The sequence below is a fragment of the Cygnus olor genome, chromosome 8 (assembly GCF_009769625.2).
Source record: "Cygnus olor isolate bCygOlo1 chromosome 8, bCygOlo1.pri.v2, whole genome shotgun sequence".
Taxonomy (NCBI): Eukaryota; Metazoa; Chordata; class Aves; order Anseriformes; family Anatidae; genus Cygnus; species Cygnus olor.
Genome location: NC_049176.1, coordinates 30865518 through 30892986, shown reverse-complemented (window position 1 = coordinate 30892986; position 27469 = coordinate 30865518). Strand labels below are relative to the sequence as shown.

Sequence of the window (27469 nt, the reverse complement as noted above, 5' to 3'; positions counted from 1 at the left end):
GGGCAGCCGCGGCTGGCACAAACTTCCAGAGCCGTCTGGGTTTCTCCCAAACCCACCCGTCCCCCACGTTCCCCCACAGGGGTTCAGCTCCTTGATCCCCATTCCCCCCTCTCAGCAGCAGTTCCCGCCCCATCGCCCTTTTTTTCCCCCTCCCAGTCACTGCAGAGTCTCTGCTTTACTCCACACGTGGGACCGGGGCCCCGAGCTGCTGGCTGTAATTAAAAAGAAGAAAAAAACGATGGGATCCGCGAGCCGGTAATGATGAGCTGGGGCACTTCCAGCTTTTAATTCCCTCTGCCCCGATCCACGTGACGGATTACTCGGGGCACAGCGCGAGCTGGCGCGTTGCTGCTGCACCTAATGCTCCAGTGCCTTTACTGGGGGAAGTTACACGGGGAAATGAGAACGACTTGCTGTGCAACAAGAGTGGAAGGGGAGGAACAGCCAGCCTCATCCGCAGCACCTGAGCTGCCCTTTTAACTTTTTAGTTTAGATTTTACCAACTAAAGGAGCCGGCTGTAAGGCAGGACCCAAACAGCAGCACTGTGTTCAAGCCAAAAAACATAGGGGAGGATTTCCTCCCATTGGAGTGGGGATGCTCCGGCTCCTCTCCTTCCTCCTCACCCTCCTCCCCCTCGTGCCCAGTAATTCCAGAGGCTCCCATGGCCAAACCCTGGGTCAAACACGAGCCCGTTACTGCCTTGGTGTGGGGAAAGGGCTTGTGCAGAGCCCAGCGCAGTGGCCATCAGGCAAAACTCACAGACAGACACCACCAGCACAGGGATAAGCAGGAGAAAAATTTTATTTACATCTTTCGAGCAGCAGCACAGCGGTGGCCATTCCCCGGGAAGAAGCTGCAAGAGCAAATCGGGGCGCAGGCCCCCAGTGCCCCCCGCGCGGCACCTTGGTCCTTGCAGAACGGCCGGCGCTGGAGGGAATGGGATTCAGCACGGAGCTGAAGGAGCACACGGCAGGGAGGGAAGGCGAGGGGCAGGGTGCGTGCCGCTGCGGGGTTTGGTCTACGAAAGTGCACAGTACAACAATTCTTGTAGAAAAATCTGTCCCGAGGGCTGGAGGCATGCGTGGTCGCAGGGCTTCTGCATCTGCAGAAGGGCTCAGAGCCTTTAAAACAAGTGCTCAGGGTCTCTCCTGGGGCAAACCCAACCGCAAGCCCTGCCCCGGGCTGGGCACCACATGGGGGATGGATGCTGCTGCTCGGCGGATGCCCAACGGCTTCTGGCTCCGTTATCAGGAGAGAGCCACGGCAGAGCTGCCTCTGACTGAGCCAGCAACCGTCAGGGGCTCCTCTGGTGGCATTAAGATGTGCTGAAGTTTTGCACAAGCAGCCAAAAACAAACCCCAAAGTCGGTTCCCGCCGCCCTGCCAGAGACCCGCTCTCCCAGCAACGAAACAGTGACACTTCAGCACCAGAAACTTGCCCAGGCCGCTCTAATTGATGCCACGGGGGTGGGGTAGCGACAGCTTTTCTGCATCCCTGCTACGCTGCCCAGCTCCACCGGGGCAAGCAGCTCAGCGAAGCGTTCTCCAAAGTGGATACTAAAACTCAGTGCTTTTCTTCTAAACCTTTAAAAAATACACATCTTGCTTTTTTTCTTAAATATATAGTCTATAAAATAAGGCAACTCGAGGAGACCAGCAGAGCATCCCCACGGATTTGGTGCTGTGCCCCAGCAGCGAGCCCCCCGCGGGCTCACAGCACGTCCAGTTCAGAAAAGCTGGGGTCTGCGCCCAAAGCTCCTGCACACGGGGCAGCAGCAACACCCGCAGGGCCTTTAAATCCCAGTTACACAAACACGTCTGGGCGGAAGGGGCACGCTGATGCCGTTTGAGACGAGGTGCACGCTGCTGAAATGGGCTGAGCATCAGGGCACGACCACTTTTGGCAGCCCTCATGGGCATAAGGACTGACAGCGGGACGGCAGCGCAAGAGCCTGCGGCCACTGCGGGCGAACCCCTCCGCGACGGGCATTTCCTCGGGGAACAGCCCGGGTTTCCACAAGGACCTCGGGTACAAAGGCAGCAAGGAACAAGGAATGACTCAAATCCTCCCCCAGAGCAAAATGCGTTAAAATAAATCTCTGGGAGAAGCTACTACAACACCAACATGTCTCATGGTAGGAAAAGCTATGGGCAAGGTAAGCACGAGGAGTGCAGCTCTTCCCTGGCACCGACCTGCTCACCTTCCTGCTCCACGTCAGCTCAGGACAAGCAGACTGTATAGCAGCTTTTCATAATGTGGTTTTTTTTTTTTCATCTCTCTTTATAGAAAAAGCACAAGTGTGTAGTTTACCTCCCATGTTTTCCCTCTTCTGTTTCTATTACTGGAAATGTGATCTTCACATTTCTGAGCTCTGTAATGTGAACGTTTTCTGCGTTCCTCACCAATTCCCACGGGGCTAAGTCTCGCGTTCTAGAGCTTTATTTCTCTAAGAAATAAATTTAATAGAAAATAATTTAAAAAAACTACAACAGAGTGATCTGCAGTAAACAGTACTGTGGAGCAATGGAATGACACGGTATAGGCTTAGAGAGAGGTTGGGGTTTCATAGGGGGGTGGCAGGGAAATCATGGCAAGTTGTGTAAACCTGAAATAATCATTACCTAGGTTTGCATCACTGATCTGTGCAGTTGGATCACCGGCAGGAATACTTTCTAGCCTCAGAAGAAAAAAAAAAAACACTTATTCTAGCAGACTTGACCTTATAAGCGAAGACCTTTTCACCCTGATACTGGCTATAGCTGTGTTTCCACAGCTGTTATCCAGCACGCCTGGGGAAGCAGCCATAGGTACTGCCTGATCACCTAATTAGAGCACAGCTCCAGCACTGTGCGGAGAAACCAAACACATTGTCACATCAGTTCCTGGTCCTCCACCCAAACTGGTTAGTTTTCCTCTTCCGAGTGCACAGGGGGGATCCTGTTGGAAAGCAGAGCGTACACGTACGGCCAGATCTTGTTGGTCTCTGTCCCCGAAAACGAGTGCAGGATACCCCTGCTCCTGGAAGAGAGTTGAGAGGAGAAGTCAGTGCCAGCAGCACCTAGGGACGGGACATCTGCAGGCACGGCGTGCTGCTGAAATGCCTCCGCCTGCAGAGCAGGAGCGCGAGCTACTCCGGGGAAGCTCGCCCGTGGCTTTCTGGGCCACAGGAAGGGCAGCGAGGGGTTAAACGTGTTCACACATGGGTGAGCCGAACCCAGGCGGCCACCCCAATCCTACCACACACCTCACAGCTCACCTCCGTCCCCACTAAAGCACTCTGTAGGCCTAAGGCCGCAGGATTTATTCACATGCTTAAGGGCGTGGGACAATTAGGGCCCTGCTTCCCACCCTGCCCAACATAAGGGCAATTTTCCTTTTTAAAATGCTCCTTGCACCCTTTCACCAGGTCCTGGTAGCATCTCACAACCCCAGATCTATCCCCAACACGGCCAGGGGATGCCTGCCCCAAAACAACAACAGCACGTGCAGAAGGGACAGAGCCTGAAGCACGTCCGGCCGCTTACAGCGGAGCCACCCAAGCCAGCCCTGGGTGTCAGCGCGGCAACGCGTGGCTAGAAGCTTCAACAGCTGAGCTCTGAGGGATGTTTTAAGGATGCAGAGTTACCGAGATGCTCACGACACAGCTTGTTCCCACGTGAGCAGCGGCTGGAGGACCCCTTCCCACCTCCCCTCAAGCGTGGACGCTCCCAGCCCACGCATTTTCGACCACCCTTTGCTCTCCCTTCTTCTGCCCTGCTGCCAACTGCCCCGTACTTCACCTAAAAGGGCAGGGGCCTCAGCCTGTTTTTTGCAGGGCAAACACACCGCTCCGGGCTGCGCAGCACAGGGGGTTATTTAATAAACCCGTCCATTTGTGCTAGTTTAAGCAGCACAGAAAGATGCTGCTGGTTTTGCGAGCACAGCGAAGCGCTCTCTGCAAGGCCACCACCTCCGTGGACCCCGATGCGCTGCTGAGCGCAGCGATCTGCCCCCCAGCACCCAGCAGGGGCCGTGGGCACGCTGTGGTTTGTTCTGCATGGTCCCACTCACTTGTATAGCTCTATCACTGGCTTGGCGGCATCCTTGTACTTCCTCAGCCGGGCAGCGACGGCCTCGGGTTTGTCGTCCTCGCGCTGGACCAGCGGCTCGCCCGTCAGGTCGTCGACGCCCTGCGGAAAGGCCAACGCCATCCAGGGGCTGCAGCTCCCCGGAGAGCTGCCCCAGCTGCCCCACGCCCCGGCTGCTCGAGGCAGTTACGTCCGAGCGCCTTCACACGGCGCTTAACACAAACCTCACTTGGCTAAGTGCACGTTGCACAACTCCTGCGGGACAGCTGCCAAGGACAAAGCCCTCCGGTGCCCCGCAGCCCCTGGGTCTTACTACGTGGCATTTCTTCCCCAATGTAATTTAGGATTGTGCCAGCCCGCCCACGCAGCACGAGGCGCCTCTGACCTTTGTCTCCCTCCTGACGGGCACGACCCCGGCGCTACGGGCTCTTACGTGAACGTGGGGCGGGTTGAACTCCATGTTGTAGACCCTGCCGCTCGCCGGGTGGATCCAGCGGGCGCTCAGGCGGTCCTTCAGCGTCTCGAAGGGGATGTTCAGGCTGATCACCAGGTCCAGCTCGCAGATCCTGTCCAGCGCCTCGGCTTGCCCCAGCGTCCGCGGGAAACCTGCGGGCACACGCCGCGGCAGAGAGGGGCCGGGTGAGCGGCAGGAAAGCATCTGTCTGCCCGCCCCGCGGCCCCGGCGCTGTAAAGATAGCGCAGCTCCCCGCCGCAGCCCAAATGGTGTGAAAGAGAGGCATCCACCAGATGGCTGCGACAAAAAATAGCTCCTCCGGCACCGGCTCCCAAAATACAGCACGCAGGTCGCTACGGGCTCGTCTTCTCCCGAGAAACCGTGTCCAGCAGGAGGACCTGCCCCATCTCCCCGCCTCTCCAGGCCACCGCAGAGCTCAGCGAAGATCTGAAAAACCCCAGGCTTTTCCCAAGCAAAGAATTATTAGCTGAGAGCCGGTCAGGACACCACCACAGCTAATGAACGAGTCGTTATGAGGAAGAATACGTGAGGTCTGCTTTACCACGCCTAGTCGGGCTGTCATTTGCGTATGGACTGCTTGAAATAAGCCCGCTCCTTGCTCCTCGTGGCGTGGTGTTGGGCACAAAGCAGTGGCGGGACAGCAGCTCGTCCCCGAGCCGTGCTGCCTGGGGGTAGCTCCCACGCACCGCCACCAACCAGCCCAGAACAGCCCCGCGCTGCACGGACCTGGATCTGAGCGCTGCGATGCAGACGCTCGTGGATGTTGAAACGCTTGAGTTTTAACGCAGCAAAAATACGTATTTGTTCATACAGCGCTACTCACTGTACTATTTGCCAACCAGCAGATGAATTAAGTAATGTTATCACAAGAGTAATGAAATTTTGATAGCGAGGATTGAGTTTGGGGTGGCTTGTTCACCCACTTGCCTCTTTTTGTGACGTAAAAACTTAGGAAACAATCAAAGAAACTCTTCGATATAAGGAAATGAGGCTCGCGGTTATTAATAGCCAGTTATTAACTAACTCTTCTCACATTCCATTAACTCAGGGGCTGCTTCAACCCAGCCTGACCCCACAGGGCTCAAGGTCCCGGAGTGCTGCCGGACCCCCAGGGCACAGCTACTTGCCCCGTCCCTCCCCTCCCCAAATCCCACAGCCCTTCTGGGCGCTGCCGTCAGGACCTGCCTCCTCCCGCACCCAGGCCACCGCGGCTGTCCGCAGCGTCTCCACGAGGGCAGCCGGAGCTCGGGGCGAACCTTTTCTTATTTTTTAGCTCTGCAACTTAAAGGTTGTGGAGCCCTTCCTCGAGCTCTTGGTTTACTGCAATTATAGGTGGACTTCACGCTGGCCCCCGAAAGCGCTGCCCTTGGGAGCAGTTCAGGGCCAGCTGCCCCCACTCCTGCCGCCAGCGGGACCCCAAAAGGCACCTCTGGTCTTCTCTCTCCTGCTGCTGCAAACCCATCGGCAGCACAGTGACGTTTTAAAGGCCCCTGGGATCCTCCCGTCCGGGAGGCACTCACCGTCGAGCAGCCAGTGCTCCGCTCGCCGCTTCTCCAGCTCCGTCATCATCACGCGCGTGATGACGTGGTCCGGCACCAGGAGGCCTCGCTCAAGGTACTGCTTTGCCAAGACGCCAACTTCTGTTCAAGTTAAAGGAAAGAAAAAAAAAAAAAAAAAGCGCATGACATTTCTGCTAAAAAAGCACCGCTCCCCCTCAGATTCTGTCTGCCCTCTGAGATCGCTCGTCCGGGAGCCTCTCGGCAGCATCCCTGTCCTCAGAGGGGACAAATTTGTACATTTGCTGTACAAATAATTACACTGCACAGAATTACAGCGGCCGTCGCTGCGCTTCGGAGAGGTTTCCAGTGAAGTTATGAAGACAAACGGTGCGTTTGGGTAACGTTTGTACAGCTGGCAGCACCTGGCTCGGAGGAACCAAGTCTGCCTCCTCCTGCTTCCACGTACGGCCGTCGTCACGAGAAGCTGGCACTATCTCTTAGAAATTATCCTAAGAGGTGCAAATTCAAGATTTCACATGCAGACTGCGGCAGTAAACAGGCACCATCAGAAAGCTCGTTTGAAAACACAAGCCTCGGAGCGTTCGCTACTGCTGCAGAAAGCAGAACACAGCTTCCCCTCCACGGGGCTTTAAGACTTCAGAGGCTCAGCTCAAGATACGCTCAGATAAGAAAACTATTTCCCAGATCAAACACCTGAGAACGTAATTGCAGCGTACCCGCAGGGCGGCTACACCTGAGCAGGCTCCTGTTTGATTCTCCCCCGCATCAGCTGTAGCTGAGAAAGTGCTTCGGGGGGAGCCCCGCGGGGCAGCGACGGGTCCCTGCGGCACGAACCCGGCCCGGATCCACCTTCCCTGCGGCCTCGGTCACCTGGGCAGCCACCAGCAGGCTCGGTGCCACTTTTTTTTTTTTTTTCCCCCTCCCCATTTTTATTGCAGCTTGGGTACTTTGAACAGCGAGGAGGATTGCTGTGGTTTCTGCCCGCCCCCCAACCAGCCCCGCACAACGGGCACGGCTAGCACGGGGCAGACGGCGAGAAAAGGGGCCCGAGACAAATTCGGCTGGGTCTTACGTTACAGATTGTCCACAATTTTCTCTTAGCCACTCGGAGACACGAAGAAGCTACCTGGAAAACACAGCTACTCCTTGCCACCAGCTGGGGCAAGTCCTGCCCCTGCCCCCGGAGAGGCTCTGCCCCCTCTGTCTGCACGGGGACCAGACCAGCTCCCCTTCCCCGAGCGGCTAACGACGTCCGGAACCAAAATGAACATTCTCGCAGGTTTTCTAGGGGAAACAGCACGTTTCGGCCCTCCCAAAGCACCAGCCCTCCACCTGAAGTCCCACGAGCCGTGCTGCATGGGGCCGGCTGCTGGGGTTTTGCACCGACGGCTGCGAGCAGAGGGAGGCGCAGGCGGGGCAATGCCCCCCAAATCCCAGCCCCGGTGGGGTTGCCCATCGGTGGGGCTGCCCATCGCCCGTCTCTCCCTCCAGGGGAGACCCCACCAAGCCCTGCAGCACCGCCTCTGCCTGAGCCGGGCCCCGTACTGGTCCCGGTGTTCGTCATCGGTGAGTTTGGAGCACAGCAGCTGGAACGCGCAAGCCGACCGAAGGAGAAGGGGCTCTCCAGGCCCTGCTTTTCCAGACGGCAGCCAGACGCCGAGCCCGGCAGGCACCTGCACCTGGCCACAGGCGGCGTTTCTGACAGGCAGGAGGCTTCGTGCAGGATGTACGGCTCCCGGAGAGAGCCCCTCGCCCCCGCCCCACAATTACAGCAACCAACGCCGCTGAGCAGCTCTGCCCGGAGCCACAGCGCCCGCCCAGGGCAGCACCCGGTGCCTCTCCCAGCCACAGGCTCGACGTCGCTGCCCGTACGCCGCGCTCCTGCTTGGGGAAGCGCACGGCGACGGGAAGAAAACATTACGGCTTACGCAAGCAGCACGGAGACCTCCTAGGGCATAAATATTCCCGCGTCCGCCCACGTTTTTTTAATATTTATTCACGCGCCTGCACACTGCCGCGTGCTGGCTGGCGGGATCCCCACCGGCACCCCCGCAGCTCCAGGACCGGCTGCGGCTTGGGGGGCTGCGGGAGCAGATCCCCGGTGCCGTGAGCCAAAAATGCACCGAGCCACGGCTGCGAAGCCTGGAACGCATCCCGCACGGCCACCTGAGGCCACAGCTCTGCGCCGAAGGGGCTGCGTTTTGCCGTGCCCACGAGAGGAGCAGACACCGCCTGCTGCTCCCTGACGGACGTTTCCTGGAGGGGGCAGATACTTGTCGCGGAGGACCCGCAGAGCTTCCCGGCGCCCGGGATGCGCTGGACCTCGTTGTCCCTGCAGCACAGCCCTGCTCCCACCGCGCGGCTTCAGTAAGGCGGGCTTCACCTCGAGCTTTCCCAACCCACCTCGTGCACTTCGCCGGCGAAGCGTGCCCCAGCCCCGAGCCGTGCGGTGGCGGGGTTTGGGCAGGGCTTCCTCAGCCCGTGCCCGGCATCTCTCTGCAGATCCTGGGCCCGCCGCGCGACGGTCAGGGGTTCACCCGCCTGGCCTGGCGCAGATCCCACCCGGGGGCCAAAATCCACGCAGCTATCGCTCCGGCCCGCTGAGCTAACGACCGCAGGACTTCAGACCCCGCCGTCCCCGTCCCTCCCTGGCGCAACCCTGCACCCGTGCCCCCGAACCCGTATCATCAAAGCGGGGCCCGGCCTCCAGCGACGCCTCCCGCTGCGGCCGGGGGCTGCAGAGGCCGCGGGGGCTCAAGGAGAGGCTGCTCCCGAACGCGGGGCGCAGGAGGCGGGCTGCGGCTGGGAGCACTGCGGGGCGCGAGGGCTTCGCTTGCCAGCGGCCCCCTGGCCAGACGCTGCGAGATAACGCGGACTTCGGGCCCCCCGGGGCAACCTTCTGCAGGATTTCTTGTTTAGGCTACAGCAGCGCAGCGTTGATGGAGAGGAGGAGCTCCGGGTGGTTAATGCAGCACTGCCCGTGGTTATCCGTGCACCAAGCCGGAACAACCCCAGCTGGATGGGGTTCTCGGAGCCCCCGAATCCACCCCCCCAATCCAGGGCTCTCACTCTCACCCTGTCTCTGCCAGCCTGGCCTCCCTCCGGGGAGCTGGAGCATGGCACGGCCACAAATCTGGGGACGTCACTGACCCCCTCGCAGCTGCCCTGCTTTTCCCCTCTCCCACCCCCTTCAGCTCACGGTTCCCGTCATCACAGCACCCTTCTGCCCCCCAAAAGCGGGGCAGCGAGCGGAGCAGTGAGACGCCCACGAGACCCAGGCGTCTCCCAGGGCGTGCGGTTTTGTTGGAATTTGCTGAGCCCTGCTGAGACCCCGGGACGCTGCAGGCACCAGAGGCAACGACCTGGGCACTGGGACAAGAACTGGCCGAGGAAAACGGTCACCGCCCTCCAGTACCCCCTGCACAGCACCAAAAGCAGTTTCTTTACCTCTTACTCTCCCGAGATCCAAACAAAGCACTTTTGCACAACAGGGCAGCCACTAAACGAGGCACTGATTAACCAACACATCCGTGGCAGCGGATGCACTCGCCGAGTCACTGTTACAAAACCCCAAGGTTTTCAGAGGCAGCGGCACACCCAGCCACCCCGCACCACGTGGAGCCACGGGGCTCGCTCTGTGCGGGATGCTCGGGTGTCCTCCGGCTTCCTGAGACGGGAAAATCACCTCCAAATCCACTCCTGCACGGCATCCTTGCCAAGAGGCTGCTCTAAAACCCCTTGGCGGGTCCCTCTGGAGGGCAGCGGGGTGTCTGTAGGACTGGCCTCATCTCCCCTACAATGCAAAACCAGTGGTGCGGATGACAAACTCAGGAAGGGAATTTACTTCCATCCAGCTTCCTCCAGAGCTGGCACATCGCTGCGTGGTCATGTAACAGCTCGTCCAAAGCAAATAGCAAAAAAAAAAAAGGAAGAAGCAAAAAAAAAAAACAACAAACAAACAGCTGCACGTTACTGAGAGCTATGACCAGAGGCGAAGTCAAAGGTGGCACCTGAAAGGCACGTCAGCTGTGTGAAATTACGGCGGCTCTACTCCTGAGCAATCTTACCTGCCTTTCCAGCCACGTTTCCCACCCGCCGCTGCACCGCTTGGTCTTCGCCCAGGTGCTCCGTGGCTCAGCCAAAAGAGTTACTGGGATTTTCCAAATTTCGAGCCTCTCCCCAGAGGAAATATTACCGTGCTTTTTTTATTTATGGAAGGAAATCTGGGTATTTTTAAACGAGCGTGCAACGCCCCACAGAGCACACAGCTCTGAAAGTTTATCCTCCCCCCCCCCCCCTTTTTTTTTTTCTCCCTTTCTTGTCACACCTCTAAAAAGGCAAAGCGCGTCTTGTTCCTCTGGGCTGTTTTGTGTCGTTTTATGGCTCCTCTGAGTCAGTTTCCTCCCCGGGCAGGTCTCTCGCACACCCGCCGCGAGCAGCGGCGCTGGGAGCAGCAGCGCCGGCATTGCCCAGCCACGGCTGGGGGCAGCCCCGTGCCGCCCGGCTGCCGGCTCCCAAAACTTTGCTGGATCCGTTACCGGCTGGGACGGCTGGCCCCGGCGAAGCACAGCACAGACCGTCAGCTCTCCGAAGGGCTTCGGATGTGAAACACGGGGTGGGTTGGCAGCACTGTGCCCCCCGGCCTCCCTGGTTCTGGAGGGGAGCTTAATAAGGACTCGGGGGTCACAGGGGAGCCCCGTGCCACCCCAGTGGCCTCACCGTAGGGGCTGGCACGGCACGGCACGGCACGCACGCAGTCGGGACACCCCACAACCCACAGCAAGCTTCCCAAAGGGGTTTCCCCGTGAACACGAGCACGTTCCCAGCGCATCCCCCGCACCGCGGGTGTCGCGGCAGGCACTGGGACCCAAGCTGTGCGATTTAACCCCATTCCTACAAAGGCCTCGTGGACGACGAAGCTGACACGGGAGGTCTGTGACCCCAGGAGCCGGGGCTGGCCGTCGGTGCACGAACACCCAGGTTTTTTGGCCGGGCTTCTCCCCAGCCGTGCCCACCCGGGGGCCGGGATGAAACCCCGCTCCCCGCTTCGCCTCAGCCCGCTTTTCCCCGGGCCAGCTCGGCACATCCAAGATGGAGGGAGAAGCCTACAAATGAACTCCAGCCTCAAACCCCGGCAGGGACGCACACCGGCGGCCGAGCAGGGGGACACGCGGGGCCGCCTCGTCCCCGTGGGGCCGGCAGCGAGGCGACGACCTCCCACGGGGGTTTCCCCCCGGGGCTCGCCCCGTCCGTGCGCGACCCCGACCCCGTCCCCGTCCCCGTCCATCCCCGTCCCGTCGGGGCACCCCGGGCACTCACCGCCGCCGCGGCGGAGGCTCTCCCGCAGGAACTGCCCGCTGGAGAGGTGCTGCAGCCCGAAGCTGCGGGCGATCCTCTCGCACACCGTCCCCTTGCCCGAGCCGGGGGGGCCCAGCACCACGGCCCGCAGCACCTTGGAGGCCATGGCCGGCCGCGCCGGGGGTCCCTGGGGGGCACCGCCGCAGCGCACGCACGCACACACACACACACACACACACACACGCACACACACGCACCCGCCTCACGCAGCCCGCGGGAGGGCACCCAGAGCTAGGAGGGGGGCACTGAGGGGGGTCCCTGCCGCCTCGCCGCCCCCGACGGGACCCCGCATGCCGGGGAGCCCCGCAAAATGGCGTGCGGGGGGGGGGGGGGGGAACCGAGGCGAGCCGTGCCGAGCCGTTCACCCGCCGCCCGTACACATCAGCACGGAGCGGGAGGGGGGGGGGGGGGGGGGGTACGGCCGCCCCCTCGGGCCGCCCCTTCGGGCCGGGCACCCTGGGACTTGTAGTCCCGCCGCCGCCCGACGGGGCCCCCGCGGCTCGGCTGGGCTGGGCTGGGCTCGGCGCCGCCTCACGGAGCTCCGGCGGCACGGGGAGCCCCCGCGGGACCCCCGATCCCCTCGTGTGCCCGTCCCCCCCCCCCCCCGCCCCCTCACGCACCCCCGGGGGCGGCACCGCGGGGCGCCCCCTCGGTGGGGGGGGGGGGGGGGGGAGCGGTGAGGGGGCACCCTGCGCGCCCACGCGTGAACGCCATGCGCGTGTCCCGCCGTGCGCGTGCCCGACGCGCGCCGCCTTCCCCCCCCCCCCCCCCCCACCGTTCCCCTCCCCCAGGAAGCGGCGGGCGCATCACATGGCCGCGCGGCGCTGCCATAAACACGCCAAGATGGCGGCCCTCACGCCGCCCGCCCGCCCGTGCTGCGTCACGGCGCCCCCCCGGCCCCGCCGCCAGCCCGCAGGTGGGTCCGGCCCGGCCCGGCCCTGAGGGGGGCGCGGGGGGCGCCCGGCGGGGACCCCCCACCCCTCTTCCCGGACCCCCGGCTCCGACAGCGCGGCCGGGCGCGGTGCTTTCTTCCCCCTCCCCCCCCCCCCCATTGCGCACTGCTATTTTGTGGGAGGGGGAGAGCGGGTGGGGGGCTGCGGGGGGCCGGGAGGGTTCCGGGGGGGGGCTTCGTGCGCGGCCGTGCCTCAGGGGGGCGGCCGAGGAGGGAAGGGGCGAGGCGCTGGGGGCCGCCGGGTTACCGAGAGCCCCCCCCCCCCCCCCCCCCCCGGGTCGCTGCCGAGCGCGGCGTGCCCGGCACTCGGTGCTGGTACCCGGCCCGGGTGGGGAGGGGGCCGCGGGGCCGCGCTGAGGGAACGTGCCCGCAAAACAACGCGAAAACACAACGAGTAACCGGCCCCCGGGGGCTGGAGGGGGAACCGGAGCTTCAGGAGCAGCCAGGCCAAGCTGGGAGGCTTTCAGAAACAAGGGGTGGCAGCCTATGCTAACAATCAGATACTCTTAAATAACCCTATGGAAATACGCAGCGTCCTGGCCGTGGCACGAGTCTGTGTGCTGGGTGCCCAACTAGCTAAATGTTTTGTTTGAAAAGCAGGGAGGGTTCTCGAGACGGTAACGAGGAGCCAAGTTTTGCGTTTTCCCACACCTGTTTGCATGGAGTCCCCGTGTGCGTGGTCCGGCTGGAGCAGCGCGAGAATCGGCGTGTGAGGAGGCCCAGCAGGTTTGTGTGGAACAGGAGCGGGATCCTCTGGGGGGAAAATGGCACCAGCCACGAGTGGGTGCACGTTAGAATAGGTGTGTGACTGGAACAGGCGGTGTGGCGGGGAGTTGGGTGGGACCGCTCACCTTTGCGGTCACGGATCTTCTTTAAACAGCCTACCAGTAACCGCCGGAGCAAGGATAAAATCTTCAGGCTCAGATGAAGACACACCTGAACTGCCAAATAGCAGCTCTTCTCTAACCGCCTCGGCCTCCGAAATGTGGGATTCCCAATTCCACTGCTCTTCCATTCTGTTGAAATGGGTAGACTTTTTTTCTGCTGGAACAGTGTGGTGTGAAAACGCTTCAGAGTGGCAGCAAATGGTTTGTTTGTTGGGCACGTCCCTTCCTTTCCAAAAGTCACAGCTGTACGTACAGATTTTCTTCAGCATTTTTTACAAAGTTTTTTGGTGTTTTTTTTTTTCTTCCAGCAGCAGATGATGTAATTAGTTACAATTGGTGGCAAATCTGCAAGTTTTAGGGTATATGTTTAAGTCATCTGTGTCATCATCTGACGTCAGTATTGCGTAATCTGTTGACTGTCCCCTTTTTATGTAATGTATGTTTGCAGTTTGTTTTAAAATGTACAAATATTTTTTTCCACTGCGTGCTTCTCCTCAGATATTTCTTGCTTGTCTCACCATTGCCCTCTTCCGTTAAAAACTTGTAAAACACCATTTTGGTAGCTGGATCCGTCTGAGCGTTACGCCTTTCTCTTTTGAAAACAACCTACTTAACATCTCCAGACGTGCTCTTCTCCAGGTAAGTTATTTAGAGCAGTAAACCACGTCTGGAGTTTTTGCTTCCTGCTGTTAGAAATACAAGAGCAGCTTGTACTGAGGAAGTCCATCAGCATCATAAATTAACTTTTTATAATAACACGTTAACTTTTTCTGTGTAAAAAAAATGTGTTATTTTTTAAACTTAATTATTTCAGAAGTCAACGTGATTCCCTTAACCAGAGGTGTGTGTGAGTAGAAGTAGTTCCATGATCTTCTCAGCAATACCTGTTTAAAAAGAAAAAGTGGGGTGCAAAATACTGGTTGATATAAGTTTGACTTGCGGTGTAAGTTTTGATTTCACAATTCTGTGTTTGGATCCTGTGACCTAAAAGTTCCAGTTGCATACTTCAGCCCGCAGAGCCTTGAGGCACCCGTTCTGCCTCTTCCAGCTGCAGTCCCTCGTGAGCACAGCTGGCTGCTCGGCGTCCGGCACTGCTCCCGTCGGAGCCCCCTCGGTAGGCACAGGAGTGGACGCCCGCGATCCCAGCTCTCGCAGCGCATGTGACAAACCCTGATGAAGCCCAGCTGAACGTGTTCGCGGCGCTGTAAAATTCCACCGCCTGCCAGAGTGCTCCGCTGCCTGGGCGAGCGCCTGGCGTGCTCGGTGCAGTATGCAGCGCGGTCGCGGTGTGGTGCTGCCCTCTACTCGTGCTGGTCGTGATCCCAGCCTTCGGCTGTCGCACACACGGTGCAGCTCCGCCGACTTAACCTGGCTCGCGGCCACATCTGCCTGCTGACTGTCTGGTTCATGACATTCGGTTCTTGAGTAGCATAAACCAAGCGCTGCTCTCTAGCTCCGGTGAGTTTAATGGAGAGAAGGGGTACCCTCATTTTCTCCAGCATTAACTGTAGAGAGCATTAACCATTCTCCATTACATCCAGCATTGGTGAATTGGATTTTGAAGGCTGCTTTGGTCACCGCGGTCATTAAGATAGCGCTAATTATCTGGATAATTTTTTGAGCTGGAGCCCAACATGCAAAGCCACTTCAGTTAAATACTCCTGAGCCTCTCATCTGGCAGCTGGGCACCCGTTGAGGGCGATTTGGGGTTCGGAGGCGTGCAAGGGCTGAGAAGACAGAGGAAGCACCTGGCAGTGCATGGAGGGGCCGCGATGACTGACAGGCTGCCCTGGCTCAGTTATCACAGTGCTGATGCTGTCTCTTGTAAAGGTACAGTACTGTGATAACTGAAGGATGGCAGCCATCTGAGCTTCACGGGGCCCGTGCCCACCGCACCCCATCCCTTTGATTCCAGGAGCTGACGGACAGATGTACACACGACATCCTGCTCAAGTGTCCTCGTTCTAAACATACCTTGTCATGTAAAAGTCACGGGTTAAGAAAACTTAAGATTGACTCGAATAAAAATTGTGCTTTATTGGGAGTTTGCCTCTTAGTTGTCTGTTTGACCTTCCAGAAATGCTGTGCTGGAGAAGCTTCAATAAGGCTCCCAAAAGTGGGGTCCTGTGCGGCTGGGGGAGTATTTGGGAGAAGAGGTAAGGCGGTGTGGGTCAGTGGGTGGTACCAGAAAAATGGGAACGACTCTGCAGCTATACAGTATCTTTGTAGATACTTTTACATATTTCTCGTTAAAGACAGCATGATTTTAGCCGGCTAGTGTCCCCACCCGCTCTGTTACAAGGGAGTGGGCAGAGGGGCAGGGCCCATCTCACATCTTCCAGCAGCCCAGGGCGATGCGGCTGCTTGCAGCAGGCACAGCGGGGAGGCGGTGCAGCCACGGTGGGGCGTCTGGTGCTCACTTGGGGCTGGGGCTTCTCTGCCTTGGCCGACGAGACTGCAACTTCCTTGGGTAACTTCTGTCACAGTTCCAACAAAATACCTAGAGACGGTTTTTGGGGCCCCCGCTTTTGGTGAAGCTCGAGTCTGTCATCGTTGTGTGGGTGGCAAGCCAGCAGTGCTCGGCGGCCGAGGTGTGTGTGTGTGTGTGTACCGGGGTCGTGAGTGGTGGGCAGCGAGCAGCCCTGTGGGGTCTGGTGGGAGCCCAGCAGGGACCTGCTGGTGTTTTGGCATGTGCCCGTCCCCAGTGTCCCCCCTGCCTGCTGGTGTGTTGGTGTGTGCCTGTCCCCAGTGTCCCCCTGGGGGAACATCCAGTCCTCAGCCTGCAGAGGCTGATGCAGAAACCTGCAGAGGTCACGATTTATTCTTGATACTGACACTACCTGTGGTTGTTAACCCTGCAGCACTTAGAAGGCTCTTAATTCTGGACGGGGTGATTAAGAACCATCCGGGGCCTGCCCTGTGCTGCCCCGCACTGCTGCCGCTCGCGGAAGAGGATTAGCTCAGCCAGCGGCTGCTCCAATGTGGCAATTACACGCTTTGTGCTATTTCTCTGATCTTTGCTGGAAGGTGTTTGCCCGAGCGTGCCGCTGGCTGCGTCTGCGAGCCCTGCCAGGGTCGGGGCTGTGCTGCTGCGATGGAACGTTTTGCCAGCATGCGTCATTTACGCGGGGGAAATTATTACTGGTGTTGTGATAGCGGCTCGAGTCTGTGTCTGGAGGAGGGCTCTGTTGTACTAGAAACCATGCAGATGATAAAAAGACATCCTGCTAACAAGAGTTAAAGTTCTAGATAGATTAAAATCTAAGCAGTCAACCCTCGACTTCCTTTCTGCCTCTTTCCGAAGCCCGAAGGGACCCCTTGACCGGGGCAGGAGGAGCACCCGGAGGCAGAGGGGGTCACCTGGCAGCAGGCAGCGGCCGTGGTTGTCCCTGGTCGTACGGCAGCGAGACGCCTGCGCTGCCCCTTCCCGGCCGTGCCCTGCTCGGGGTTTGCTGGCAGCCTGCACACGAAGTCCCACCAGGGGAGATGAGAGGGGCTGTGGGAGCGTTCGTGGGCTTGCAGGCGGGCACGGGCAGGTCTCTCTTCCCCACGAGGAGCAGGATAACTGCCCGGAGGCAGATGCAAGTTTCGCTGTGGAGCGGGTGCACGGAATAAGGCTCCTTACCTGCCTAGCCTTGAGTCAGATTTAAGGGCGGATAAGCGAGGCAGGCTGCTCAGTGAGATGCGGTAACTGCCACACCGAGTATTGGTGAAAGCCAGAGCGAAGCTGCCAGCTGAAGTGACAGTGCCTCTGGGCTCCTGATTGTGATTCTCATTTCCTGTTAAAACAAGCACAGCTTCGAGTTCTGGCATGGGACAGGAACTGAAAACGCTGTCTGTGCCTCAGAACAGCACCTCTCTGATCAGATTTAACGGGAGCCTTTATCTCCCTTTCTTGCTCAGTGGACACAGCGTCCATCTCTTTTCCTGTAGCTTCCGACTGATATCATAATCGGACAGACTTATTATAAATACTTGTGGGTTTGCTATGTCTAAATATTGCTACACGCGAACAATGCAGCTATCAAGTCTTTTTTGGCAGTGGAACACTTCCTCCCACGAACTGTGTTAAAGCAAGATGTAAACAACATGCACACAGCGATATATCACATCACTTTCTTCTCAAAAATAAGCTCTCGGAGGGCCGTCCGTTCTCTGATAAAACTTTCTGCAACGTATAGCTTTGGTGCCAAGGAAAGGCGATTTTCTCGTGACATTTCTCAGCCGTCATTCTGGATGGATTTGTTCTGCCCCAGCGTTTCTCAGGCTTTTTCACCAGGAAAGTCCCTTTTCCCATCTGGAGGCTGTCGCTGTCCCACCCACGTTTCGCCGAAGAACAGCAGCTCTGCTCCTGCCACATCTCCTCGGGGCCGCGAGGCTGCAGACCAGAACGGCTGCTCGGCTCCTGGCTCTCGTCCACAAACCATCCTTTTAGGGTAGAAGTTCTGCTCCGAGGGAGCCGGCCAGCCGCTATCTGCCTCTGACAACAGCGGGATAAAAGACATCCATTGTCTGCTAGCACTGAACCTTGGAACCAGGTGAAGGTTTTGCCTTTCCCCTTTTTTTTTCTTTTTTTAATGTGACTTACTGTACAGCAGAAAGCATCAGCACCAACAGACCTGGCTGTGGTTGTACTAAAAGGAAAAGGAATCCATCCCAACAGAGTTCCAAGCATGCAGTTGTCGTTCCAAAGTCCAGCAGTGCCCCATATGAATCAGGCACTGTTTTAATTACTGTTCATTCAAATTGTCTCTGGCTAGCACGAAGCACTTCCACTTGAACTTTAGTCCAGGCCTTCTTGATTAAACATTTCTATAAATCAAGAACCCTAACTGCAACGTCTTGATAAGTGCAACTATTAGTTGCCCTGGAATGTAACGATGACAAGCTTGTTTTTAGGTCAGGTTAAGCAATTCCTGAATGTGAGCCTAGAAATGTTGGGCAAACTAGAGTGAAAAAATCAAACAAACAAAGGAAAGAAGCTGGTGAAGACTCCGGTGAAGCCTAGTGGAGTGATCAGAAACGTTACCAGCTCAGCCCTGCAACATTATTTTTCTTCAGATCCAAGGGTATTTTCTTGGCATACCAGCTCCAAAACAATCCCAGCTACAGCACGCCGCCTGCAAAATTTCACGAGCGTGAAGGGAATTCAACATGGACTCGTGACAAGCATGCTCAGCTCAGCTGTGGCGATATTTTCACCTAGCATAAAACCAGATGAACGTGTTCGAGCTGCGTTCCCCTCCAGCTGTTCCCAGCGGAGTGCCGTGGTTGTCTCCCCGCTCCCGCTGCCAGGTGAGGGGGGTCCCTCTCCACGTGGAGCAAACGCCGCAGTAACAGGGATGGCAACGGCACGTGCCTCCTACGGGGAAAAGTGCTCCCCGAGTGTGCTGCCTGAACAAAGGACGACGTGATCGTTTTTGCCTTCTGCATAAAATATTTCTGCCCGCATCTCACATTGCTTGTGCACAAAGCACGCGGGGTTGGGGGTGGGGGGGGGGGTTAGGCACTGCTGAGCATTTGGGGGCTGAGAGCTGGCTGCACAGCACCCCTGCATCCCCGTATCTACCTCCACCTCTGACAGGAACGAATAAAGGTATCTCTGTCCACCACTGATGGTTCCTCCTGACTCAGATAGTGTGCAAACCCTAGACTTCTGTCAGTAGCTTGATTCACAAAGGGAGACTGACATTAATCGATGTCGGGCTGGGGACAGAACTCCTCACAAGGAACTGGGTGTTGTGGCACAATACCAAAGCCACTGCTGTCGTGTCCGCGTTCAGGCAGGTGATAAATTCGGCATGGTTTGACTTGATACGTAGTTTGCTCTTCGTAACATTGCACAGGAGCAGGAGAGGGCACGGAGGTACGTGTGGATGAATATACTCCTACAGAAGGTCACGCTTTTGTATTGTGCTAATATTACCATTTCTGGGACCAAACGTTGCGCTTTTCTTCAGATGAAAGGTGAAACTCTGGTCCCAGTCCCAGATTCCCCATCGACTTCAAGAGGAGGAGGGCTGCACTTGGTCTTCGTTTTAGAGATACAGGGGAAGGTTCATCTGACTCTGGGAAAAAACTTGTTCAGCTGTAGCAGAAAACAGGGAACAAAGAGGCGCAGCTGCTGGCTGCGAGCAGGAGGTGGGCATGGGGGGCTCTTTCTGCCTAAACCCCTTGAGCACCCACCACGTGCAGAGATGTGTTGGCACCATAGGTTCCGGCTTTTGAGCTAAAATAGCCTCTCCATGGCCCCTCACCTCTTGCAGAGGGTGGTAGGCAGACGACTCCTTCTTGTTCCAGGCAAAAGCGCTTGGCTGTAAAGCCAAAGACCACGAGGAGCCACCGAGAAGAAGGAGGACACATCTCAGGCACCTGGCAAATCCTCTGGGCCATGCTCCAGTGCTCGCTTTGCATCAGTTGTGAGACACGTGCTCATCTCACACGGACCATGCCACGGGATTTGGGTTTTAGTTCTGGCGCGGCCACCACGCCCTTGGTTTGTGCGGCTCAGGACACGTCCATCCCCAGTGCTGTGCACAAATCGGTCTCCTTAAATTAAGGCAAACCCAGTATGATTCGGTGCTCTGCAGCTGCTGGCCAGCACTGTCAAGGGAGCAGAGCAGTGGCAGCCCGGTGGCTTGGGAGGGATGGAGAGGACAGGAGGCTATCAGCGGTCCCACAGCTGCTCCTTGCCGCCGCCGCCTCCCCACGGTGAGCCGGAGAGCTTGCTATCGATTGCCCTCCATTTTAATTAACTCCAGAAGCAGGCAAAGTACACTGAATAATTCAAGAGAGACATGTGTTTAAACATTTGCAAAAGCCTCAGATTCTTGCTGGCTAAAAATAAGCCTGTGAGAGAGCAAATTACTGCCGTTAGAGGTGCTGGCAGATGGAGAGCAGAGCCACGGACCCCATCCTGGCACCGTCTTGTTGCTCTGCCCGAGCGGAGCCCAGCCGTGGGTCTAGTCCCTGCTGCTGGGACCAACCCGGGGGTGATGAGGGTGGAAAGTTCAAGGGAAAGAGTCCAGGGCTGCAGGCACAAGGGCAGCACCAGCCCAGAGGGTTTAATTCTGGTGCTAGCAAAAAGCTCACAGCAAAGAGCCCTGGGGAAAGGGCCAGCAGAGGAGGTGAGGCTGGTGGTGTTGGTCGTAGCTCTGAAGTTCCAGGGGTTTCTCTGCTTTCTCTAACTGGGAGTCTCACGTCCTGTGGGTATGGAATAGAGCGTGACTTTAACAGAAGCACACAAAGAGAAACGCGATGGCGCTGGTGCCCTTTGGGTCAGCGTTTTGGAGCAGCCGAGCAGAAGCGGCTCTTCCCGAGGGAAGCGGTGAGGAGGAGGCAGCGAGGCTCCATGCCCATGTTCCTGACCACTGCCCGGGCTGGCCCGCCGATTTGGTGCATTTCATTTACAAGCGATTTCCTTAAACGTGTCAGCTTCATGTTCCCAGAATGATAAAAAAATGCCATGTGTTGTTTTTGAGAAAAACTTCCATCCTGTGCAGAACAACAGCTTCTCGGGACAGCTTGTGACGCCGCCCCTCCAGCATCCGAAGCCTTCCTGCATTCTGGGGTGAAACGCAATGCTCCAGGGGACTCTGGAAATTAAAGCTTCCAGAGGCCTGTTGCTAATGAAGCCTAATTAATTTTGGATGTAAATTGGACGTGCTGCTGCAGTTGCATTTGAATCCCCATTAAAGGAAAAGTCATTTTAATCAAACCCCACAGTGGGTGTTTTATCTGGCAATGATTAGAGGAGCACAGTATCTGTTCAGCTCCTTCTTAGTCTAAGGATTTTTCACTTTTTTGCCCTTTTAACTCAGATAAGTGTAAGGAAACACACCACAGCCTTTTAAAACTATTAAGTGAAATACAGAGCGCTTTGCTAAAGAGGCCAAGCAGTTACATAAACGGGAGACAAATCCTGCACTGCTTTTCACCTCCCTAAGTTCCACGGAGTTTAACAGCAACATCAGCTCTTTTTACAGGAGTTTGCACTGCAACCCGAATGCTGTCAGAATATTTTGGCCCCACGGCTAACGATACCGAAATGCACTACAGCAATATGCTCTTACTGCAGCCCAGCCGTCGAACGGGCCCGAGCCTCACCGTCCCCACCTCCACGATCGCTGGCACTGTTCATTTCCCTCCAGCCTCACCATCCGCACCTCCACGATCGCTGGCACTGTCCGTTTCCCCCCTAACACCCCGCAGACGGACACGCAGCCCTGCTGCATGCGCTGTGTCCGTGCCGAAGCAGCGCGGCAGGAGGAAGGCAAAGACGGGGGCGCTGACCTCCTGGTGGTGGCACCGCTCGTCTTAAGGGGCTTGGAAAGTCCACAGATCTCCAGATCTGGAGTTTGCCATCCAGCTCTTATTTCTAAGCCCCCCTGTGCCACTATTTTATGATTCTTTGGTTCTTTAATTCTGTGACTCTCTGACCCTGAACACCACCCTTCCTGGAAACATGATGGTAATTCTCCGGACGACAGAAGGAAGGGGGAATACGGCAAACACCACATAAAACTGCTGCTCTCCAGCAGAGACCAAGGAGATCAGGAGTGGGGTTTGGAGCTGGCCACCACCACCACTCTGCTGCATTTCGTCTGGGACAAGCCACAGGCTTTGGGCTGCACTGGTTGCAGCATGCCAGCCACTGGTATATTTTCATCAGAGAAAGCTGAAGAAAATCCAGATAATACTTTTGCTTCGGTGACAGGGAAGAACCAGAAAGCTGGCAACAGGAAAAAACAGCAGACAAATGCAGGTAGCAACACGAACGCTCCCGCTGCAGGACCGAGGCACGGCAGCAGCATCCCCACGCTCCCGAGCTCAGAGCCAAGCGTGCGAGCTCCAGTCCCCAGCCAGGGAAGAGGGAAGTCGGGAAGCAGAGCTACGTGCTCGGCTTCCCACGCGGCTCTGCCAGCTCGCAGGCCCTGAGCAGGAAATCCCCCCGCAGCCTGGCTTTCAGCAGCGGCTGCCACAGCACCCTGGGAACAGGGACTGCTTTGGACAGGCACGATTTGAGCTTTTTTTCAAAGTAAATTTAGATCATCAACAAGGAGTACCTCGCCTTCCCAGACGGAGATTATTAGAAACCCCAGTTAGCTTTAAAAAAAAGTGCTGGTGGTGGTTGGGGTTGAGAACAGTATTTAGAAGTAGTTAATTAGGAAGAAATAATTCACACATTCCAGCTGTCTCAAAATAAATTCTCTCACTTGCTTTTCCAAGCAGAGACAAGCACTCTGAAAGCAGTGTCACAAACACGTTTTCACGCATGTTATGTGAGCACAGGAAGTTTAAGATAAATTCAGCAACAGATCAGATGAAAGGACTTGTGCACTTGCATATCTATTTATACAGCCCCCGGGGCAAGTCCCACCCCATCACTGCAGTATCCGGGGGCCTCGCACTCCCTAAGATATTGTGTGGTGATGGTGTACTATCCACTTCACCGACGGGGAGGCTTTGCAGGGAGAATGTCTTGCCCGAATTTCCCCGCTGCACCACTGACAGGCATCCAACGGATGGTTTAGGGCACCCTTTTTGCCTGGCCCAGCTCTGCACTGCCTCGTGGTGCTGGTCCTGCTCCTCCGGCCCCGTGTCCCGGCTGCTCCTCGCACTACGGCCGCGGGGCGAGCCCAGCCTGGCGTGGGTCCGGCTGGGAACAGCTCCTGCCATCTGCCTTAGGAAAAATAGCTCTGAGTGAGAAGATCAGTTTTGATGATCTTAAGGAAAAAATCCCCGACATGCTCTACTTTGTAACTCCCATCCCTGGAGGGAAAACTGGAAGAATGTTTTTCTTTGGGAAAAAAAAATGAAAATATTTAAAAAATAAACTCTAATTTGAACAGCAGTGAGCATAGCCTGATGCTCTGCAGAAGCATACAAGAGCACAGAAAATTATTGCCAGCATACTTTCTAGTGCCATTACAACGTAAGGAATTGCTGACATTGAAAGGCAGAGGCCAGTTTTACACCTTACATAGCTCCTCCGACTTCCCTGCCTCCTCCTGATCTTCGCTAGCACGTTTGAGAAGAACCAGACTCCAGACGTACTGCCAGGAACAAACCAAAGACAAGTGAAACCGCTCAGATGGTGTTAAATCACATTTATGTAAGGGTGCAGTCAATTCCAAGCTGATGGCATCAGCGATTTATTGCACTTTACCGTACACAGAGCCACTTGCTGTAGTTTGAAACGCTATGGAAAAAAAGTTTTCTTAACATTTATACTGTTTTAAATAGTGTGAAAACCTCGCCTTTTCAAAGATAACCAAAGCAGAGGTGAAGTTTGACTTCTGGAAACTTGAAAACTGAAGTAGGGGAAAATTTGTACATAACTGCCCACCCTCTTCTTTAAAGAAGGCTGTAAGAGATAACTCGTTTGAATTTCATTTGAGTTTTAATTCACAAATACCAAGAAAGTCAAGTCTAGATATCTACATTTTTTTTTTCTTGGAGGACATCAGTGCTTCCTGGAAGTTGCAAAATAAAGAAATAAGTAAGATACGAAGTAATTCGTCCGACTTGTCGCTCCACCCCAGTACGGTACTTACAGGGGTAGGAAAAAATGTTTTGCATCAAAGACCTTTTCTGCAGCTCTTTGCAGGCCCACTCGCTTTATGAGCATGAAAACATATTCAGCTACAAGTACCTGTGATTAATTCCACAGAGAAAACTACTTTCAATGTTTTAATATAAAATTACATCCTTGCCATAGGATGGTGTGTTGTGGTGAAAGCAGACTGGGGGGTCTGAGCACTTAGCCTGCTTTCCCAAGGAATAGGTTTTCTGAAACTGCAGTCTGTCTGTCCGTCCGCCTGTCTGACAGCCTGACATCCCCGCTGACAGCTTTTGAACTTGTTGGTCGCTTCCAGTCAACTTAGCAGGGAGATGGCAGTGTTAAAAATACTAAATTCCTGAAGATTTTTGTGAAACTGATAGCTGGAAAGAGCAGAGAGGTGTACGTTGGTGCTGCCCCAATGAGGAAAATGGGCAGATCTGTCACTACGTTTGGGGATGGGCAGGAAATCCTGTTACTAACAGAGTTTTGGGATTAATTTCTAGAAGCGCGTCGATTTCACCAAAACTACATGTCACAGAACAACCAGCAGAAATCAGAGGACACCACAGTCCTGAAATTAAGGAGAAAAAGCAAAAAGCTCATGTTGTAGGCAGGGCTAGGAGACTAAACACACAGTTTCTTTAAGACTGTAGGTGCCACAGGAGCCCAGCCCCGTTTTTGGAATGGAGGTGTGTGAGCACATGAGAATTTAGCCCTCTTTGAAGGATGTGGCCCTTGGGAGCCTGGCTCATCCCTGGGCATGGTCTCAGGCTCTGAGCACTGGTTTAGATGGGGGCAGAGGTAAAGCTGCTCTCCTCTGAGCTGTGGCCTCTGTGAGCAGCCCCGGGCTAAGTCCCTTATGCAATCCTTCCGTCACAGCCTTCTTCTTGGCTTTGGTTTGATTTGCAGCTCTGATCTGAATTTAAGGACATTTGCAGCACCAGTAGCTGTGCCGGGAAAACGAACACTGATTGTAATGCATAAGTAATAGAGATCTGGTATGTTACAAAGCATGAAAACTCACCAAGGAAAGCTGATTTTATCACCATGCAGGCAGAGCCACAGAAAGGGCTAACAAGAGTCAAACAAAATCACTGGAAGTGCAGCCCTGTCAGGTAAATCAAGGGGGAATGCAGAATAAGAAAGCAAGAAAAAGTCAGGCCCGAGAGCCATGGCACGGCCGCAGGTGCCACCAGCTGCAGCCACAGGTTTGACCTCTCTCCTTCCAACCTCAGCAAAGATCACAAGCACGGTGGAAATGGGGCGAGACCCCAGTGCTCTCTGCTCGGGGCCATACCCATGCACCCAGAGCACTGGTAATCCAGAGACAACAACGCCACGTGGCAGGGAAAAAAGATGAACACCGTGAAATAGCATCCAAATTACACTTTGCTGTTTCCCTGACAGCTCTGAAAAGAGGGGCGGGGAAGTGCTGGCTTGTTTCCTCTTGGGAGAGGGGAGAAAAATCCATGTCCATCTATCTTTAGTTTGTAAACTACAACCACATGGACATGCACATACATGCAGTGATGTGCAATCAGCCCCCGCCGCCCAGCTCTGGTGTGGGAGACGAAAAGCTTTGGGGTGATTTCCAAGGAGAAAAGCTTTGAAAATCGGGATAGCCAAAGCATGAGGCAGATGAGCTGGGACTGATGAGCGGGTCAGCGTATAAACACTTCGTAACAGCAAAGGCACTTGCACACCCATGTACTGTTGGTGCGTGAGAAGGCCTCGACAAAAAGAAGCTGTCAGCATGCTCTGATTAAACCAAGGCAAATGACATGAAACTAGCATTGTGTTGAAAGCAATCAGGTTTACCATTCTTTGTTTGTTTGTTGCTTTGTGTGTTTTTAATGCTCGATTTGGCTGTTAGGACAATTCCTGTGAAATGCAGCTGGAGACTGGTTCTTCTCTCAGAAGAAAATGCCAGGTGTGTGTGCATGTGCAGGAAGGGGGCAATCATTTTATTGAAGTGAATTGTTTTCTTACTGATATTACTTCCACTCAGACTGTTTCCTGTGAGTTTGAGAGTTTGAAACCACAATGAAGAAACCAATTTCTTTTCTGTGCAGAGGGGAGAATTGTTTATCTCATCATTTCGGTGTAAACAGCAAGGTATTCACACCGCCGCGTTGTGCACGTCTGCGTGGAGACAGGCTTTTTTTTTTTTTTCTTTTTTAAGCGGATCAAAACACACCAGCGTTATGCCAGTATTGTTTTCAACAGAAGATGAGGAGCCCAAAGAAAAGCAACAGCAAGACGTTCAGGCAAGCTCCGTTGGATTTTTTGGCTAGGATTAAGAAAGAAACAGGCAAGTCCTGGTTAAAAGTCTCACCATCAGCCTGCCAGGCAGCAGCGCCTGCCTGCACCTAGGTGCTGTGGGAGACTTCGTTAGTAATTTTTGACCACGAGAACCCTTCCACCCCATTTCTAACTACATTTTATAACACGGCTTTGAACGGCTGTTCGAAGGCTGAGGGACAGCAGACACCCCCCGGTCGGCACAGACTGCCCGACGGGCTTTTTTAGCTACCGACTTTCGCCCTTGTGGACGCAGAGCTGGGCGCTGCGCTGCCTTCACCCGGCCCCCCTCCGGCAGGCAGACCCCTGCCGACCCCCGCTACCCCGGCCGGGGCCCCTCACGGGGCTCCTCACAGCGCCCCAAATGGCGGCGGCCCCTCGGCCCCCCCGGAGCGGGAGGCGGCCGCGACCGGGCGCCACCCCCGGGCGGGCCGGGCCCAGCGCATGCTCCGCGGGCCGGGGCTGCCGCCGTACCGGGACCGCCGCCCTGCTCCTGCCCCTTCTCCGGTTGTGTCTGTCCCCGGCTCGGCTCTCGCACGGCCCCGGCCGCCCCCAGCCCCGCGGGGGCAGCGGGAGAGGGGAGCGGCCGCCCGAGGCGCGGAGGAGGCGGTGAGTGGAGCCGGCGGGGGCTCGGGGCGGCGGGGCCCGGCGCTTCCCCCCCCCCGCCTCCGGCGGGGGAAGAAGCTCGGGGAGATGGCGGGCGGCGGGGGCGGCCGGGAGGGAGCCGGGAGGGAGCCGCTGGGGGAGCGGTCGGACCCGCCGGGCTCGGAGGGCTTCGGGCCCGCGGTGGGAGCCGCGGTGGGGCGGGGGGAATGGGGGTGGTGGAAGGGGGAGGGGGGGGGGGGGAGCCGGCGTGGAGCAGCGCCGGGCTGGGGCCGCGTGGTGCGGGACGGGGGTCGGAGTTTAAAAGATCAAAGCAACAACGAAAACGCCAAACCGCCTGGGTGTTCCTGACCGATCGCGGATCCCCTGTGGGCCCCCGGTTCTGTTTTGTGAGTGGGGCGGCTCGGAGGCAGCGCTGCCTCACGCCTCGGTGCGGATCGAGGGCCTGGACGGGTGGATGCGGGCCCAGCGCTTGGTGCGGTGCCTGCTCAGTGCCACAGGTAGAGCCAGCCTTGGGCAGCCTTCGGCACCTCCCGTGGGTGCTCCTGCCCCCGGGGACGGTGCCCGGTGGGTGTACGGCACGGCCTGGAAGCAGGTAGCCCTGTGTGGCGAGTCGTGCCCACCTTCCCCGGCCACCTGGGAGCACAGCTCCGGTGTGCGCGGGGGAGAAAAAAACCGAGTGTCCTGTTGTTTTAGGTCCTCCTGTTGGGTTAGGGTTGAAAAAACGCGTATGAAAGCTTA

At 56.6% G+C, this 27469-nt stretch overlaps 2 protein-coding genes across 4 annotated transcripts in view; one reads left to right on the top strand and one right to left on the bottom strand.

The window, feature by feature from the left end:
* Positions 1-784: 784 nt before the first annotated feature.
* Positions 785-11772, bottom strand: AK4 (adenylate kinase 4). The gene is made up of 6 exons (XM_040565637.1): positions 11618-11772; positions 11383-11582; positions 6064-6183; positions 4502-4674; positions 4052-4170; positions 785-3019 (listed from the first exon to the last, which is right to left on the bottom strand). Exons 2-6 carry the CDS (start codon positions 11525-11527, stop codon positions 2905-2907), a joined length of 672 nt encoding a protein of 223 aa, XP_040421571.1. The 5' UTR covers positions 11528-11582; positions 11618-11772; the 3' UTR covers positions 785-2904.
* A 428-nt stretch (positions 11773-12200) lies between these two features.
* JAK1 (Janus kinase 1) overlaps positions 12201-27469 on the top strand; it is a 71743-nt gene continuing 56474 nt past the window's right edge. The window contains exons 1-2 of one of the 3 annotated variants that reach the window (XM_040566413.1): positions 12201-12337; positions 12974-13099. The gene's annotated coding sequence lies outside the window, so the exon portion shown is untranslated. Of the gene's footprint in view, positions 12338-12973; positions 13100-26563; positions 26735-27469 lie in introns of those variants that run through there. The other 2 variants (XM_040566411.1, XM_040566410.1) reach the window with 2 other exon arrangements.

What these genes read in the sequence shown, in the direction of transcription:
- AK4 (XM_040565637.1), bottom strand. Translation starts at nt 11,527, where the DNA reads ATGGCCTCCAAGGTGCTGCGGGCCGTGGTGCTGGGCCCCCCCGGCTCG. An exon ending in TCAACCCGCCCCACGTTCAC is followed by an intron (nt 4,171 to 4,501) that starts GTAAGAGCCCGT and finishes GCCTTTCCGCAG; the next exon opens with GGCGTCGACGACCTGACGGG. An exon ending in CCAGTGATAGAGCTATACAA is followed by an intron (nt 3,020 to 4,051) that starts GTGAGTGGGACC and finishes ACTCTCTTCCAG; the next exon opens with GAGCAGGGGTATCCTGCACT.